The sequence below is a fragment of the Schistocerca piceifrons genome, chromosome 5, assembly GCF_021461385.2.
Source record: "Schistocerca piceifrons isolate TAMUIC-IGC-003096 chromosome 5, iqSchPice1.1, whole genome shotgun sequence".
NCBI classification, from domain to species: domain Eukaryota; kingdom Metazoa; phylum Arthropoda; class Insecta; order Orthoptera; family Acrididae; genus Schistocerca; species Schistocerca piceifrons.
In genome coordinates, this window is record NC_060142.1 from 68,905,446 (window position 1) to 68,924,467 (window position 19,022).

General features: G+C 46.3%; 1 protein-coding gene across 1 annotated transcript; it reads right to left on the reverse strand.

Annotated features, from left to right (window-relative positions):
• Positions 1–1,681: 1,681 nt before the first annotated feature.
• Positions 1,682–16,836, reverse strand: LOC124798738 (zinc finger SWIM domain-containing protein 6-like). Its single transcript, XM_047262266.1, has 2 exons — positions 16,543–16,836; positions 1,682–1,906 (listed from the first exon to the last, which is right to left on the reverse strand). Exons 1-2 carry the CDS (start codon positions 16,834–16,836, stop codon positions 1,682–1,684), a joined length of 519 nt encoding a protein of 172 aa, XP_047118222.1.
• Between the last annotated feature and the right edge of the window lie 2,186 nt (positions 16,837–19,022).

Below are 19,022 nucleotides of genomic sequence, written 5' to 3' on the forward strand. Positions count from 1 at the left end.
TATACTTCGCGACACTCAATGTGCCTACGGGCGAAAAATGATAGGAACAACCGTTGCAATTAGGAGACTGAAACTGTCCATAAGGGTCTCCCAGCCGTGTATGCCACACGACTTTCGTTACCAAAGAACGTGTTGCACCAACTGCATTTGACCTTCACAATTACAATGAGGCTGAATACGTAAGAACTATGTTCACAGTTACTGCACGAATATGTACTTTATGTCTACGTCCTGTCCTAGATACAATATACTTTTATGGCTCAGGAAATCTATAATTATGTGCCCACAGTTTTAACTACAAATACAGTTCCCCACAGTGATTTAATGAACAAAGTAAGAGCATATGGACTATCAGACCAATTTTGTGATTGGACTGAAGAGTTCCTAGATAACAGAACGCAGCATGTCATTCTCAATGGAGAGAAGTCTTCCGAAGTAAGAGTGATTTCAGGTGTGCCGCAGGGGAGTGTCGTAGGACCCTTGCTATTCATAATATACATAAATGACCTGGTGGATGAAATCGGAAGTTCTCTGAGGCTTTTTGCGGATGATGCTGTGGTATATCGAGAGGTTGTGACAATGGAAAATTGTACTGAAATGCAGGAGGATCAGCAGCGAATTTACGCATGGTGCAGGGAATGGCAATTGAATCTCAATGTAGACAAGTGTAATGTGCTGCGAATGCGTAGAAAGAAAGATCCCTTATCATTTAGCTACAATATAGCAGGTCAGCAACTGGAAGCAGTTAATTCCATAAATTATCTGGGAGTAGGCATTAGGAGTGCTTTAAAATGGAATGACCATATAAAGTTGATCGTCGGTAAAGCAGATGCCAGACTGAGATTCATTGGAAGAATCCTAAGGAAATGCAATCCGAAAACAAGGGAAGTAGGTTACAGTACGCTTGTTCGCTCACTGCTTGAATACTGCTCAGCAGTGTGGGATCCGTACCAGATAGGGTTGATAGAAGCGACACAGAAGATCCAACTAAGAGCAGCGCGCTTCGTTACAGGATCATTTAGTAATCGCGAAAGCGTTACGAAGATGATAGTTCAACTCCAGTGGAAGACTCTGCAGGAGAGACGCTCAGTAGCTCGGTGCGGGCTTTTGTTAAAGTTTCGAGAACATACCTTCACCAAGGAGTCAAGCAGTATATTGCTCCCTCCTACGTATATCTCGCGAAGAGACCATGAGGATAAAATCAGAGAGATTAGAGCCCACACAGAGGCATACCGACAATCCTTCTTTCTACGAACAATACGAGACTGGAATAGAAGAGAGAACCGATATAGGTACTCAAGGTACCCTCTGCCACACACCGTCAGGTGGCTTACGGAGTATGGATGTAGATGTAGATGTAGAAATGTATCTGGTGAAACTCGACAACTCAAACGACGACACCAGTTGCGATCAGCCATTTCCTCCTCTACGCAGCAAGTTTCTGGGTGTTTGCTGTCAGAGGTAGCGCGTGAGACTCGCCCCTCTGTAGGGAATTATGACCGGAAAATCACAGGAGGTAATGAATAACGAGAGCTAATTAAAAAGTTTTTAGGAGCCGATAAATTGCGAAACGTCCGCGCGCGGGAGGAAATATTCGCGTGGCCGTTAATCTGCGCCGGGCAGCGGCTCCTGACCGCCGCGGCGTCCGGCGCCAGTTAGCAGTTTGAGGGCGGCCGCGCCGCTAATGGGCGCAGTTTTTAACAAGTGCCGCGGCCGCGGCGGCGGCGGCCGGAGTCAGAGGTGTTGGCAACTCGGAGGGCCGGCGCGCCACTCGCCGCGAGAGCCTCTTAATTGTGCCGGCCCCTCCTCGCCTGCCCCATCCGCTTGTCCACTTCACCCTCGCTCCTCTGCAACTGTCTCCCTGTAATTCTGCACCCTCCCCTGCTTTGCCGCCCACCGCCTGTCTCTGCCGCCACAACGACAGACTAATCGTGTTCCTACCAGCAGTGGCTGGCCGAGAAGTAGGAAGCAGACGTCTGTCTTTACGTTGCTCTGTTGCGATGTACGCTCGGCTTATACTCGTCTCCCGCAACACCTAAAAGCGATTGTATAAATATCACTAACAGTAGATAGTGTCGGAAGTTCCATGCGGCTTTTCGCGGATGATGCTATAGTATACAGAGAAGTTGCAGCATTAGAAAACTGCAGCGAAATGCAGGAAGATCTGCAGCGGATAGGCACTTGGTGCAGGGAGTGGCAACTGACCCTTAACATAGACAAATGTAATTTTTTGCGAATACATAGAAAGAAGGATCCTTTATTGTATGATTATATAATAGCGGAACAAACACTGGTAGCAGCTACTTCTGTAAAATATCTGGGAGTATGCGTACGGAACGATTTGAAGTGGAATGATCTTATAAAATTAATTGTTGGTAAGGCGGGTGTCAGGTTGAGGTTCATTGGCAGAGTCCTTAGAAAATGTAGTCCATCAACAAAGGAGGTGGCTTACAAAACACTCGTTCGACCTATACTTGAGTATTGCTCATCAGTGTGGGATCCGTACCAGATCGGGTTGACATAGGAGATAGAGAAGATTTAAAGAAGAGCGGCGCGTTTCGTCACAGGGTAATTTGGTAAGTGTGATAGTGTTTCGGAGATGTTTAGCAAACTCAAGTGGCAGACTCTGCAAGAGAGGCGCTCTGCATCGCGGTGTAGCTTGCTCGCCAGGTTTCGAGAGGGTGCGTTTCTGGATGAGGTATCGAATATATTGCTTCCCCCTACTTGTACCTCCAGAGGAGATCACTAATGTAAAAATTAGAGAGATTCGAACGCGCACGGAGGCTTTCCGGCAGTCGTTCTTCCCGCGAACCATACGCGACTGGAACAGGAAAGGGAGATAATGACAGAGGCACGTAAAGGCCCTCCGCCACACACCGTTGGTTGGCTTGCGAATTGTAAATGTAGATGTAGATGTAGATGAAATACAGGAACACCGTGAGAAATGCATGCTTTATTTACAACCCCAATGCAGATGCTGTCCAAACAATCTCCCATAGACCGAACTAAAGTCACTAATTTTCCACAAATATACGAGGTTCATTCCAAAAGAAATGCACACTATTTTTGTAAAAATAGAGTTTTCATTCTGCATGTGTGAAAGTTTTACAGTGTGTATATACATCCTTCCCGCTTGTTTTCAAACTTAGTTCAACCTGTTCCCGTGAGTGGCGCCGTCACAGCATGTCTTCAAGATGGCTGCTACACTTGACGTTCGTCAGAAGCAACGTGCTGTCATAGAATTCCTGTGCTGTGAAAACGAGACAGAGGGAAACATCCACAAGAGGTTGAAAAAGGTCAACGGAATGCTACTGTAGATCGCAGTACAGTTAGTCTGTGGGCAAGCGGGTACGTGATGAAAGTGGGCACGACAATATTGAGGATTGTCCTCGCAGCGGCAGGCCTCGTACTGCACACACTCCAGACAATGTGCAGAGAGTTAACGAATTGGTGACTGCTGACAGACGCATCACAGTGGACGAATTGTCATGCTACGTTGGGATAGGGGAAGGGAGTGTTTGCAGAATACTGGAAGTGTTGGCGTTAAAAAAGATTTGTGTCAGGTGGGTTCCCAGGAAGTTGACAGTGGCTCACAAAGAAACAAGAAAAACGGTATGCATGAACTTTTGGATTAGTACGAGAGTGCTGGAGATGAATTTTTTGGAAGAATTGTGACAGGTGATGAAACATCATTTTTCATCAGAGACGAAGAGGCAATTAATGGAATGGCATTATGCAAATTCACCCAAGAAAAAAAATAATTCAAAACCATACCTTCTGCTGGAAAAGTTATGGCTACGTTGTTTTTCGATTCCGAAGGACTCTTGCTTGTGGACATCATGCCAAGTGGAACCAACACAAAATCTGATGCATATGTGACAACACTGAAGAAACTTCAAGCTCGACTGAGTCGTGTTCGACCACATCGGCAAAAACATGATGGCTTGCTGTTTCACGACACTGCACATCCCCATGTCAGTCAAAAAACGATGGAAGCGATCACAAAACTCGGATGGACAACACTGAAACACCCGCCTTACAGTCCTGACCTGGCTCCATGTGACTTTCATCTCTTAGGGAAACTGAAAGACTCTCTTCGTGGAACAAGGTTTGAAGATGATGACTGCCTTGTGCACGCTGCCAAACAGTGGCTCCAACAGGTTGGTCCAGAATTTTACCGTGCGGAACTTATGTGGTTAAATGAAAATATTGTTCCTGAAGGATGTATGTACACACTGTAAAACTTTCAAACATGTAGAATAGAAGATGGATTTCAAAAGAAATAGTGTGCATATCTTTTGGAGTGACCCTCGTATTGGAAAAAAAAATGTATGCTCCTCTGCTGTAACGAACCAAACACAATTTGTGGTGTCACAGCCAGACACCACACTTGCTAGGTGGTGGCCTTTAAATCGGCCGCGGTCCGTTAGTATACGTCGGACCCGCGTGTCGCCACTATTAGTGATTGCAGACCGAGCGCCGCCACACGGCAGGTCTAGAGAGACTTCCTAGCACTCGCCCCAGTTCTACAGCCGACTTTGCTAGCGATGGTTCACTGACAAAATACGCTCTCATTTGCCGAGATGACAGTTAGCATAGCCTTCAGCTACGTCATTTGCTACGACCTAGCAAGGCGCCATTACCAGTTACTATAGATGCTGTAAAACATGTACCGTCAAGAGGAATGTTCACCAATTATGGATTAAAGTTAAGTATTCCAGCAGCTACGTACGTTTTTTGCTAGTCTAATTTCCTTGACCTGTTCCAGACCTCACGCCAGTCTGCGTGAGCTAAAACGCGTGCCTTTCGGCTTCCTCTCATAGTGGGTTGGCTCTCTTGCCAATCCACAACACAATTAACACTCAAAAATCGCTGACAGGCTGAAGGCCTTTGTTCTGCACCTCAGAGTCTCGTGCTTGGTGGAGTTTTCTACAAACTAATATTTACAATGTTGTGTCTGCGTTTAGTAAGTGTACAACGATAGAGGTCCTAGGAAAAAGATAATACGTTCGATGTTTAGCAACGTTTGTGAACCACGTTACGACATCCAGCCACGGACACTGGACTGTCGGGGGAGTTACAGAGCCAGGTAGCGGCGCCGTAGTGGAGTGGATGCCCGTCCGCAGCTCTGGCTCGACGTGAACTCACTCTGCACGGTGGTATGCGGGCCTAAATACTGTCGAGCGCCATGGGAACTATTTTAGATCACGTGGTTCGCACAAGGAAATACGTCCTCCCTCCCTCTTTTCCTATCCGCGACCACTGGTGACATTGCTAGGGCTGCCTGGTAGAAATGGGGCAAAAGTGTATTCTGGTGCAGAGCCATTGCGTGGCATGTAAATACTGGGAGAAGAATGTTGCAAGTCCCGCCAGATGCTAAGGAACGAATAACTATGGGCTATTTTATTCCAACGAGGGAATTTTTCCACTTTCGCAGTGGCCACGGTCCATATCCGTTATATTTATGTCGGTTTGGGAGAAGGGCTAAACGTGCGTGTGACTGTGGAGCACAGGACGGAACCACCTGTACGATGATGTGGTAGCTTCTTTAAGGCAGCAGTTACCTAATCACGACATACTTAACCTGTTGCTACAAAACGGTACATTCGCGAAATTTAGAGAATCATGAGATGTACACCCGCTCACACCAATCCCCTACCGCCAGGGCATGGACTGGCCGACAGCTGTTACAGTCGGGATCTGCCACGTTCTGGACTAGAGGGAGGGGTGTGTGGAACACTGGATTTGACTAACACACCGAATTTGATGTAGGATACGTAAGCAGTGTAGAAATTAGTTGTAGGATAGTCCTAGATAATTGAAAACTGCAGCGAAAATTAAAGACTTCTGCGCCAGTCCGGTGCCAGGGACACGCCCACTCGATTACCTCGGTGGGCATGGCACAGCAGGTTTGTATTAAACTGGCACAGCCTATAATGCTGCTGGTAGTACAATACTGTAAATGCGTAGCCAGTAGCTAAAACTAACAATGCAGACAGCACATAGCAGATAATCATTGAAAACACTACTTTTAGACTGTAGAACACCTGCGATAATAAATCAATCATCGTAAAATCAGTAAGAACCACTAATTACACTATATGCCACTAAAACTGCTACACCAAGAAGAAATCCAGATGAAAAACGGGTATTCATTGGACAAATATACTATACTAGAACTGACATGTGATCACATTTTCACGCAATTTGGGTGCATAGATCCTGAGAAATCAGTATCCAGAACAACCACCTCTTACCTTAATAACGGCCTCGAATACGCCTGGGCATTGAGTCAAGCAGAGCTTGGATGGCGTGTACAGCTACAGTTGCCCATGCAGCTTCAATACGATACCACAGTCCATCAAGAGTAGTGACTGGCGTATTGTGACGAGCCAGTTGTTCGGCAACCATTGACCAGACGTTTTCAATTGGTGAAAGATCTGGAAATGTGCTGGCCAGGGCAGCAGTCGAACATTTTTTGTATCCAGAAAGGCCCGTACAGGACCTGCAACATGCGGTCGTGCATTATCCTACTGAAATGTAGGGTTTCGCAGGGATCGAATGAAGGGTAGAGCCACGGGTCGTAACACATCTGAAATGTAATGTCCTTTGTTCAACGTGCCGTCAATGCGAACAAGAGGTGACCGAGACGTGTAGCCATTGCCACCCCATACCATCACGCCGGGTGATACGCCAGTATGTCGATGACGAATACACGCTTCTAATGTGCGTTCTCCGCGATGTCGCCAAACACGGATGCGACCATCATGATGCTGTAAACAGAACCTGGATTCATCCAAAAAAGTTACGTTTTGCCATTCGTGCACCCAGGTTCGCCATTGAGTACACCATCGCAGGCGCTCCTGTCTGTGATGCAGCGTCAAGGATAACCGCAGCCGTGGTCTCCGAGCTGATTGTCCATGCTGCTGCAAACGTCGTCGGACTGTTCGTGCAGATGGTTGTTGTCTTGCAAACGTCCCCATCTGTTGACTCAGGGATCGAGACGTGACTGCACGATCCGTTACAGCCATGCGGATAAGATGCCTGTCATCTCGACTGCTAGCGATACGAGGCCGTTGGGATGCAGCACGGCGTTCCGTATTACCCTCCTGAACCCACCGATTCCATATTCTGCTAACAGTCATTGGATCTCGATCAACGCGAGCACCAATGTCGCGATACGATAAACCGCAATTGCGATAGGCTACAATCCGACCTTTATCAAAGTCGGAAACGTGATGGTACGCATTTCTCCTCCTTACACGAGGCATCACAGCAACGTTCCACCGGGCAACGCCGGTCAACTGCTGTTTGTGTATGAGAACTCGGTTGGAAACTTTCCTCATGTCAGCACGTTGTAGGTGTCGCCACCGGCGCCAGCTTTGTGTGAATGCTCTGCAAAGTTAATCATTTGCATATCACAGCATCGTCTTCCTGTCTGTTAAATTTCGCGTCTGTAGCACGTCATCTTCGTGGTGTAGCAATTTTTATGGCAAGCAATGTATATAAGATAGTGGTTTATCTTGTATAATAATAATAAAGATTGAATTTAAAAAAGCCATAACATTGTTGTTCCAGATAGGTCGCTGGCCGCACAGGCAGAACGCCACAACATGATCTAAACATCTAAGCTGCAAGTTGTACTGCTGTATTTGACCATGAACAGCACCTGTGCAATGGTCTCAATACGTTCCAACTATTACTCGTGATCAGAACACTGTTCTGTGTAATTGTGAGTGCATCACGACAGAACTAATTGAATTAGGACGTGGCCAAATAGTTGGTGCTGGTATGGTGTGTGTCCCCATAACCCAGATACCAGAAGTGTTCGATGTTTCAAGAGGCACTGTGTAACAACTTTATACCGCACACAAGGAAAGTGGAAGAACGTCATCCAATAAGTCACAACACTAACGAAAGGGTGTGTTGAGTGATCGTTAGAGACGGTCATTGGACAGGATTGCCACGAAAAGTAAGGGAACAATAGCTGCAAAAGTTCCTGCAGATCTGAATGTCGCACTCGTGAACCTTGTCAGCACCAAAACAACTCGAAGGAAGTTCAACAGCCCGGGAGTTGCAGGGCGAGCTGAAACTGCAAAACCACACATAAGTGCTGCAGATGCCCATAGTACGTTAACGTGTTATGGGCCCATCCCATGTTACAGTGTTTATTCCCCAATAGAGATGCTGTGTTCCAAGACGGAAGGGCCCCTGTTCACACAGCTCGCATCGTCCAGGACTGGTTTTTCGAGACAGAGGATGAGTTGTCGTATCTTCCCTGACCACCAAAATAACCAGGTCTCACTGAGCCTTTGTGGTCTAGTATGGAGAGAAGCGTGCGTCATCAGTACTCACATCCATTATCGTTACCGAAACTTGCCACACTTTTGCAGGCAGAATGCTGCAACATTCCCTTGAACACCGCACATTACCTGTATATATCTATTCCGAGACGACTGGAAGGTATTTCGAGCGCCAACGGTTTTTCTACACCGTAGTGGGCATGTTGTGTTTTTCGTGTATCCACAATTTTGTGTCCTCCCCCCCCCCCCCCCCCCCGTCCTCTATAGAAAGTATTCTGAGATCAAAGATAATGAAATATTTCCTGCATGCCAATCTGCATGGATTCTGGTTACAACGATCATGTGTAACCCAACTCACACAATTCTCACGTGGTATCCAGGAACCATTCAACATAAATGCAGTATTTCTTGACTTTCGGAAAATATTTGAGGGATAATTAAACACTGGTGTGCAAAGTTGTCAACAACTGTACCGTTTTCTCTTGTCAACGCTGAGTGCCGCTAAAGGAGAGAAAGAAATTAGGGAAGTCCTGATTTTGGATGATGTAGCCTCGCTGACGCTGTAATAAAACGTGTAGTCCCCGCTCTACCTAGACAAAATGAATCTATACACAATATAAAATGAATGTGTGTATGTGTGTATATTCCACATCTCCTCCTAAAACGCTGGATCGATTCAAGCTAACTTGGTATACATATACTATACTGTTAGGCAACAAACGCTGCGGGGTTAGAAGCATCTACCTATCATCGTTCAGAAAATATGATGTAACAGAGATGTGTGAAAAACTGCCGCATCACGCATGAAGTTTAAATTTCTTTGCTACTAAATATATTCGCAACATATTTCGCAAACGGCATCCACATATGCTGCTGAATGTACCAAAGGAAATATGTCACTGTGTGGAGTAGGTAGTTGAAGAGAGATGGTGGCATAAACACTGAGCTGCCTGAAATAATGCCGTATCCTGCGTAAAGTTTTAATACATCTTACAGTCTAGTCAAGGAAATCCCTGACATCTGGCAGCGCTTTTGACAGTCTTCAACCGCGAAGCGAAAAACGGCTGTAGGCAAGAGCAATAGCCGTCTATAGAGCTATGAAGAGCTGTAGCCATAGGGACTTTTACAAACTAGTTAAATATACATACAGGGGATTTGTATTTTGCATACTTTGTTTCTTAATTTGGATACTGTGCGTATGCATCTGTACATTGTGCATATTTCTTTGTACTTCTGTTTTATAATTTAAAAGGTGTTTGGACGAATATATGGAAAAGACATTTTTTCGATATTAGACTATGAAGTTCTCTTTTTTTTTTCATTTCTAACAGAAAATGTGGAACATGAATAGATGGACGATGCCGGGCTTATCAGCTAGTTGAAAATAAAATGGGAAAGTTGATTGTTTGGGTTGCATAATCTTCTACAGTTGATCCGTTACGAGCTTTTTTCCTTTTTTATATTTACTTAGAAATGAGTTAAAATTAAAGCTAGGGAAACAGCAACAGAAAAATCTCATTTGGAATTAAACAAGAAACAAAAAAATATCGTATCGGACCAAGAATTGAAGATTATTGAATGTAGACAATCACACATTAAGGTAAACAACTAGCATTTGACTGAGGATTTTTCAACAGCATTCAACAATCGTTAAAAATGAATAACATTGTAATACCATATTTCCTACAAATAATTAAAAGAGAACAGAAAACTGCCATTATTTACCAAGCAATTTTGAAATACCAGATATTGAATGTGCATATCGCAGGCATCCACGTCGAGAAAATTACATCGTGTATCATAACAAACAGCGTAAATGCATACAATTGAAAGTACACATTAGTAGAAGCTAAAGTGTCTCACCAAATATAGTTCCGCAAATGTACCATTCGGGAGGTAATTGCGATTTTGTGGTTACCAGCCACTGTTGACGTGATTCTGTGCAAACACCGCATGCTAGTTCGTGTTGTACCTCTGCTTACTTTTCCAAAGACCGAGTTGTAACCAGAATGGGTTTGCGGAGCTTCAGTTATGTTATACGAGCGTTGGTGGCAATATGGAACATTATAGTATCGAAAAGTGTGCTGATACGCATTTACTACATTGTTAAGTAAGAAACATACCCTGCTTGAAGGCACCCCGAAAGTCAAAAGTGCTTGATGTCGTGGTGATGGAAATAATCGGAAACTGTTCAGGAATTTCGACAAGGAGACTTGCCACAAATTCCTGGAATGAGCCAACGTCTATATAAGACAACAAGTGTCTGGCGCAGTTGTTAGATGGGTTACTGCTGCTACAATGGCAGTTTATCAGGATTTAAGTGAGTTTGAATGTGGTGTTATAGTCGCCGCACGAGCGATGGGCACAGCATCTCCGAGGTAGTGATAATGTGGGGATTTTCACGTACGACCATTTCAAGAGTGTACCGTGAATGTCACGAATCCGGTAAAACATCAAATCTCTGACATCCCTGCAACCGGAAAAAGATCCTGCAAGAACGAGACCAGCAACGACTAAAGAGAATCGATCAACGTGACAGAAATGCAACCCTTCTACAAATTGCTGCAGATTTCAATGCTGGGCCAAGAACAAGTGTCAGTGTTCAAAGCGTTCAACGAAACATCATCGATATGGGCTTTCGGAACCGAAGGCCCACTCACTCGTGTACCCTTGATGACTGCACGACACAAAGCTTTAAGCCTCACCTGAGCCCGACAAGACCGACATTGGACTGTTGATGACTCGAAACATGTTTCCCGGTCGGACAAGTCACGTTTCAAATTGTATCGAGCGGATGGACGTGTACGGGAATGGAGACAACCTCATGAATCCATGGACCCTGCATGTCTTAGGGGACTGTTCAAGTTGGTAGAGGCTCTGTAATAGTGTAGGGCGTGTGCAGTTGGAGTGATATGAGACCCCTGGTACGTCTAGATACGACTCTGACAGGAGACACGTACGTAAGCATCCTGTCTGATCACCTGCAGCCATTCATGTCAATTGTGCATTCCGACAGACCTGGACAGAAGGACAATGCGACACCCCAAAATCCAGAACTGCTACAGAGTGTCTCTAGGAGATTAAACACTTCCGCTGGCCACCAAACTCCCCAGGCATCAACATTACTGACCATATCTGGGATGCCTTGCAACGTGCTGTTCAGCAGAGATTTCCACCCACTCGTACTCTTACTTATTTATGGACAGCCCTGAAGGATTCATGATATCAGTTCCCTCCAGCGGTGCTTCAGACGTCGAGTCCATCCTACGTCGTGTTCCGGCACTTCTGTGTGCTCACGGGGGTCCTAGGCAGGTGTATCAGTTTCTTTGGGTCTTCAGTGTAAATCTCATGTCTGGAGTAATCTAGGCTCCAACCCTCAAGCTGTACATGAGTCTCGATATCAGCGACGTTTCTTATTGAACGTGTGGTTGGTGGTACTATGCGTTCACATGACTGCGCTGTACATGTTACGAAACAAACTTAATAGCTTCGGGTTCTGCGGCATTATCTTACAGGATTGCTTAAGAATGTTCCTTTAGAGCAATGCCGGAGGATGTGCTTCACGTATGGTGGAGCACCGTTACATTTTGCTGCTACGGTGAGACGGAATCTAACGCCGTGATGTGGCCAAAGGTGGACTGCGTGCGGAGACCTATACTGTGACCTTCAGGGTCATCTGATCTGAACGCCATGCATTTCTGTGTTTGGGGCATAGTGTATGGGATTACGGTTAACAGAAAACTGGAGCATATACTTGGTCAATGCTTGTCGACAATTACGAAACCTCCGGGAGAGATCAAAAGGATTCGAAGCTCACTGCGGCGACGGGTACGCACCTGCGCCCGGTTACATGGTCGACACTTCAAACTCTCCCTGTAACTACGAGTACAATCATGTAGCTGTGACGTTCATTTAGACACCTGCAGTTCCACCAAAGTATTCAAATGGTTCAAATGGCTCTGAGCACTATGGGACTCAACTTCTGAGGTCATTAGTTCCCTAGAACTTAGAACTAACTAAACCTAACTAGCCTAAGGACATCACACACATCTATGCCCGAGGCAGGATTCGAACCTGCGAACGTAGCGCTCTCGCGGTTCCAGACTGCAGCGCCTAGAACCGCACGGCCACTTCGGCCGGCTACCAAAGTGTCTGTGATAAACTATCTTAATGTCACACAGTATTGTTACCTTTTCCTAACTGTAATGCCGTTTACCCAGAATCAGGTCACTGGTGGCTGGTAAACAAAAAGTAGCAATAATCTCGCAGTTTCTTTGTGGACCTGTTTTTAATGACAATTTTTTTGCTTCTGATATCGTGTACTTTCAACTGTATGTGTTTACGCCGTTAATTCTGATACACCCTGTACACAAACTAGTGTCGCTACTTGCCTCTGCGGTATTGCCCCCACAATTATTTTGTCCACACATTCATCTGAGAATGATTTAGCTTTCATCACTAGCCTTTAGTTGTCTGTCAGCTCAAAACTCTAACATGTTATTTGAACTTTCCTGTATTTGAGATGACCAGAACAGCGCGTGCGGTGTGGTAGATAGGAAAATACGAGGAATGTTAAGAAATTAAGTGTTTTGTGACAATAACGGGCTGTGGGTTTTGAAAGGTGGCTACATTGAGTCACAGCGCCAGAAATTGCGCCAGAGAGTATTATTCAGCAGCCTCCACTGGCAGTGTTTGTTGAGATGTGGTAGTGGACAGTGCTTATTGAGAAGTAGGCAGTGCTTGTTGAGATGTAGCAGTGGTGAGTCGTTGTAGAGAAGTTCCCATGGAGAGTGCATGTTCATATGTTGTCATATTGTTTTGATGGGCAAGGCACCAGATATTGTTGGATTGGGGATGCTTTAATGATCAGAGTGTGCTTTTCGTCAATATATATTAAGGTAAAAAATTCCTTTTTTTTATTATTTCCATGTCTTAAACAATAATGCCTCTTGGTCACAGGTTCAGTCAACAAAGCATCTGGCTCGTGTTCTTGTATTAGACTGTATTTCTGGTTTCTATGTGCAATTATAGTATTTCTGTTTTTTTTAATTACTTCAGTATAAATGGTGTTTACGTTGAATCACACTTCCACACACAGAACAGCTACACTTGTGTTTTGTTGTTTCGTAGGGTTTATAGTTGCTGGGGACTTAATTAATTAATTGTGTTAACGGAAATTTCCTTTCATTCTTTGTTGTTATTCTATGCAATCAGACTGCGGAGTAATACTAGTCAGGGCCAACCGGTTACGAGACTTCGTAACCGGACAGACAGCGACTAAAAAATTTAAAAAAATTATTTGCACATTATAAATAATTAAGCCCCGATGCAGTTTTTGTTTTTCGAAGGCTGGCAACAGTGAGTGGGAGTGGAGGATCCCCTGACGAGAGCGAGCATCGCAGGAAAACGGTAGTACTTAAACTCACGTTGCAGTATCTAGTTGCGTGAAAGATGTCGGTAAGAAATCCAGCCAAGCACGAGCCACATGCTTTTTACTCCTCGAAGGAATTACACGTAGCGAATTTTTTTCGCAAATCAAAACGGTTTACTCCAGAAGTTTTATGAACAGCACGACTAAGTGTGTTTAAGTGGTGTAGGAGGAGAACAAATATTTGTGACGAACAGAGGAGTGGAAGACATTCCATTTGGAGTGATGAGCTGGTGCGAACAGCCGAAGAAGCTGTTTGTGAAGACCGCCGATTGACAGTGGATGAGCCGGCCGCGGTGGTCTAGCGGTTCTAGGCGCTCAGTCCGGAGCCGCGGGACTGCTACGGTCGCAGGTTCGAATCCTGCCTCGGGCATGGATGTGTGTGATGTCCTTAGGTTAGTTAGGTTTAAGTAGTTCTAAGTTCCAGGGGACTGATGACCACAGATGTTAAGTCCCATAGTGGTCAGAGCCATTTGAACCATTTTTGAACAGTGGATGAAATATCTGAGATGTTTCCACAACTCTGCAGATACGAGGAACACACAAAAACGCTGGGGGGTACCGGAAATTTTGCGCAAGATTGGGTCCCTAAATAGCTGATAGAGCAGCCAAACAGAAATCGGGGTCAGTATTGACCGCTAGTTTCCAGAGTGATTTGAATTGTAAGATGAGGATGTTCTGAGCTCTAGTGTGACTGAAGGTGAAATAGTGGTGGCTCATTACACGCCTGAGACAAGAAGGGAGTGATACCGAATAACTACGTGCCATAAAATTAAGAACCACAATTTCGGGCAAGAAACATGGCCGGAGTATTTTGGAATAGAAAAGATCATGAATGAGCGATATTGTGAGACCCTAAGACAGTCAAACGGAGCATTCAAAACAAAAGAAGGGGAATGTTGACGAGAGCAGTGTGTTTGTTGAACGACCAACGCCCGCCCTCACACAGTATTAGCCACCAAGGCGCTCTTGCATTCAGTTGGCTGGGATGTTTTGGACCACCACCCGTTTTCCCCTGACTTGGCGCCTTCAGATTATCGTCTTTTCAATCGACGAGCAGGTGGCGAAAGTGGTTCTGAAATGGAGAAAGGAGCTGGCTGGTGATTTGGAGGAAGGAGGTGGCGGGTGATTTCTTCGCTGTGGGCATAAAGAAGTTTGCGCCATGGCGCACAACGGGATGGCGAATATGTGAGGAGTTAGTCAATAAGTGTATCAGCAATATGCTGCATTTTTTTAAAAATTGTACTCTCTGAACATGCCCCGTATTTAGTGGGGACCAGTATACTATTTTGTGCGGTTCATTTTGTCCAAGAACGGACTAATTGGAGTGGGCTTTACTTCGATTTTCGTAACGAACTACACAACTGGCCATTAAAATTGCTACACCACGAAGATGACGTACTACAGACGCGAAATTTAACAGACAGGAAGACGATGCTGTGATATGCAAATGATTAGCTTTTCAGAGCATTCACACAAGGTTAGCGCCGGTGGCGACACCTACAACGTGCTGACATGAGGAAAGTTTCCAACCGAGTTCTCATACACAAACAGCACTTGACCGGCGTTGCCTGGTGAAACGTTGTTGTGATTCCTCGTGTAAGGAGGAGAAATGCGTACCATCACGTTTCCGACTTTGATAAAGGTCGGATTGTAGCGCATCGCAATTGCGGTTTATCGTATCGCGACATTGGTGCTCGCGTTGATCGAGATCCAATGACTGTTAGCAGAATATGGAATCGGTGGGTTCAGGAGGGTAATACGGAACGCCGTGCTGCATCCCAACGGCCTCGTATCGCTAGCAGTCGAGATGACAGGCATCTTATCCGCATGGCTGTAACGGATCGTGCAGTCACGTCTCGATCCCTGAGTCAACAGATGGGGACGTTTGCAAGACAACAACCATCTGCACGAACAGTCCGACGACGTTTGCAGCAGCATGGACAATCAGCTCGGAAACCACGGCTGCGGTTACCCTTGACGCTGCATCACAGGCAGGAGCGCCTGCGATGGTATACTCAACGGCGAACCTGGGTGCACGAATGGCAAAACGTAATTTTTTCGGACGAATCCAGGTTCTGTTTACAGCATCATGATGGTCGCATCCGTGTTTGGCGACATCGCGGTGAACGCACATTGGAAGCCTGTATTCGTCATCGTCATACTGGCGTATCACCCGGCGTGGTGGTATGGGGTGCCATCGGTTACACGTCTCTTTCACCTCTTGTTCGCACTGACGACACTTTGAACAGTGGACGTTATATTTCAGATGTGTTACGACCCGTGGCTCTACCCTTCATTCGCTTCCTGCGAAACCCTACATTTCAGGAGAGTAATGCACGGCAGCATGTTGCAGGTCCTGTACGGGCCTTTCTGGGTACAGAAAATGTTCGACTGCTGCCCTGGCCAGCACATTCTGCAGATCTCTCACCAACTGTAAACGTCTGGTCAATGGCAGCCGAGCAACTGGCTCGTCACAATACGCCAGTCACTACTCTTGATGAACTGTGGTATCGTGTTGAAGCTGCATGGGCAGCTGTACCTGTACACGCCATCCAAGCTCTGTTTGACTCAATGCTCAGGCGTATAAAGGCGGTTATTATGGCCAGAGGTGTCTGTTCTTGGTACTGTTTTCTCAGGATCTATGCAAACAAACTGCGTGAAAATGTAAACACATGTCAGTTCTAGTATAATATATTTGTCCAATGAATACCCGTTTATCATCTGCATTTCTTCCTGGTGTAGCAATTTTAATGGCCAGTAGTGTATGTAGTGCATTCCGGTGCAGCATCACGGTTTCAATGTTCTGACTTCCAGTTCGCGCAGTATGTTCGGTGTGCCTCCTGCGTGGGTGAGACTGCTTTTCGGACTGGCTCTCTCGGAAAAGCGGCCGGCAGCAAGCGAAACTCTCGACAGGTGTCCCGTCGCGTAAATCGGATCAGCAGCGCCAGCAGCAGCAGCAGTAGCAGCCGGAGTGGTGGGCGCGCCCTGAGGAGCCCTCGAGACGCCCCCGCCGCCCACCCACGCCGCCCCCGCTGCCGCCGCTCCACTTCTGGGAGGCGGCGAGCACTTGCTGCTGCCGGACCCCGCGCCAGCACCCTCCATTCCGCCCCCCCCCCCCCCCTCCGCCCCTCTGCGCCGAATTTACGAGCCAGCTGTCGCAGGGGGCTGCCAGTTTTCTATGATCGTAAAATTTACCGTATTTCTTCTTTATGCGATTACCGCGCCATAAAAGGTGGCAGGCCCCCGCTGCCCCCGCCGGCCCCACTCGGTTACAAATTTATTTATAACTGGCGCCGGTGGCGGCGGCGGCAGCGGCGGCGGAGGCTGGGTAGCGGCCGGGATTAAAGGACTTCTGGCCGCCGGCGATACGCCCCGGGCAGCCGCTCTGCTCCCTACTGATCGCCGCCGCCGAGGGCGCTGCTGCTATCTGCCTCCAGAGATAACGGCACAGCCCCACACTGACCTCACCACTATCGCGGTCCTACTGAAAGACGTCTACATCTGCATCTACATCCATACTCCGCAAGCCACCTGACGGTGTGTGGCGGAGGGTACCCTGAGTACCTCTATCGGTTCTCCCTTCTATTCCAGTCTCGTATTGTTCGTGGAAAGAAGGATTGTCGGTATGCTTCTGTGTGGGCTCTAATCTCTCTGATTTTATCCTCATGGTCTCTTCGCGAGATATACGTAATAGAGAGCAATATACTGCTTGACTCCTCGGTGAAGGTATGTTCTCTAAACTTTAACAAAAGCCCGTACCGAGCTACTGAGCGTCTCTCCTGCAGAGTCTTCCACTGGAGTTTATCTATCATCTCCGTAACGCTTTCGCGATTACTGAATGATCCTGTAACGAAGCGCGCTGCTCTCCGTTGGATCTTCCCTATCTCTTCTATCAACCCTATCTGGTACAGATCCCACACTGCTGAGCAGTATTCAAGCAGTGAGCGAACAAGCGTACAGTAACCTACTTCCTTTGTTTTCGGATTGCATTTCCTTAGGATTCTTCCAATGAATCTCAGTCTGGCATCTGCTTTACCGACGATCAACTTTATATGATCATTCCATTTTAAAGCACTCCCAATGCCTACTCCCAGATAATTTATGGAATTAACTGCTTCCAGTTGCTGACCTGCTATATTGTAGCTAAATGATAAGGGAGCTTTCTTTCTATGTATTCGCTGCACATTACACTTGTCTACATTGGGATTCAATTGCCATTCCCCACACCATGCGCCAATTCGTTGCAGATCTTCCTGCATTTCAGTACATTTTTCCATTGTTACAACCTCTCGATACACCACAGCATCATCTGCAAAAAGCCTCAGTGAACTTCCGATGTTATCTACAAGGTCATTTATGTATATTGTGAATAGCAACGGTCCTATGACAGTCCCCTGCGGCACACCTGAAATCACTCTTACCTCGGGAGACTTCTCTCCATTGAGAATGACGTGCTGCGTTCTGTTATCTAGGAACTCGTCAATCCAATCACGCAATGGGTCTGGTAGTCCATATGCCCTTACTTTGTTCATTAAACGACTGTGGGGGACTGTATCGAACGCCTTGCGGAAGTCAAGAAACAAGGCATCTACCTGTGAACCCGTGTGTATGGCCCTCTGAGTCTCGGGGACGAATAGCGCGAGCTGGGTTTCACAACACCGTCTTTTTCGAAACCCATGCTGATTCCAACAGAGTAGATTTCTAGTCTCCAGAAAAGTCACTGAACTTGAACATAATACGTGTTCCAAAATACTGTTGTAAACGACTTTTGTGTCACGTTTAGCTACGCGAGTTGCTAAGCACTTTGTATCACAGAAAAAAAACTATAATAAACTTTACCGTCTCTGGAAGTGGCCTTAGCTTTGGTTGGGAGCGGCAAAGGATGTCTTTAGCCAGTGTTGAATGTTGAATCCAGCCATCATATCATACTGAATGAGATTTTCACTCTGCAGCTGAGTGTGCGCTGATATGAAACTTCCTGGCAGATTAAAACTGTGTGCTGGACCGAGACTCGAACTCGGGACCTTTGCCTTTCGCGGGCAAGTGCTCTACCAGTGCTCAGGCAGAAATGAAGCTGTGAGGACGGGGCGTGAGTCGTGCTTGGGTAGCTCAGTTGGTAGAGCACTTGCCCGCGAAAAGCGAAGGTCCCGAGTTCGAGTCTCGGACCGGCACACAGTTTTAATCTGCCAGGAAGTTTCATATCAGCGCACACTCCACTGCAGAGTGAAAATCTCATTCTGGAAACATCCCCCAGGCTGTGGCTAAGCCATGTCTCCGCAATATCCTTT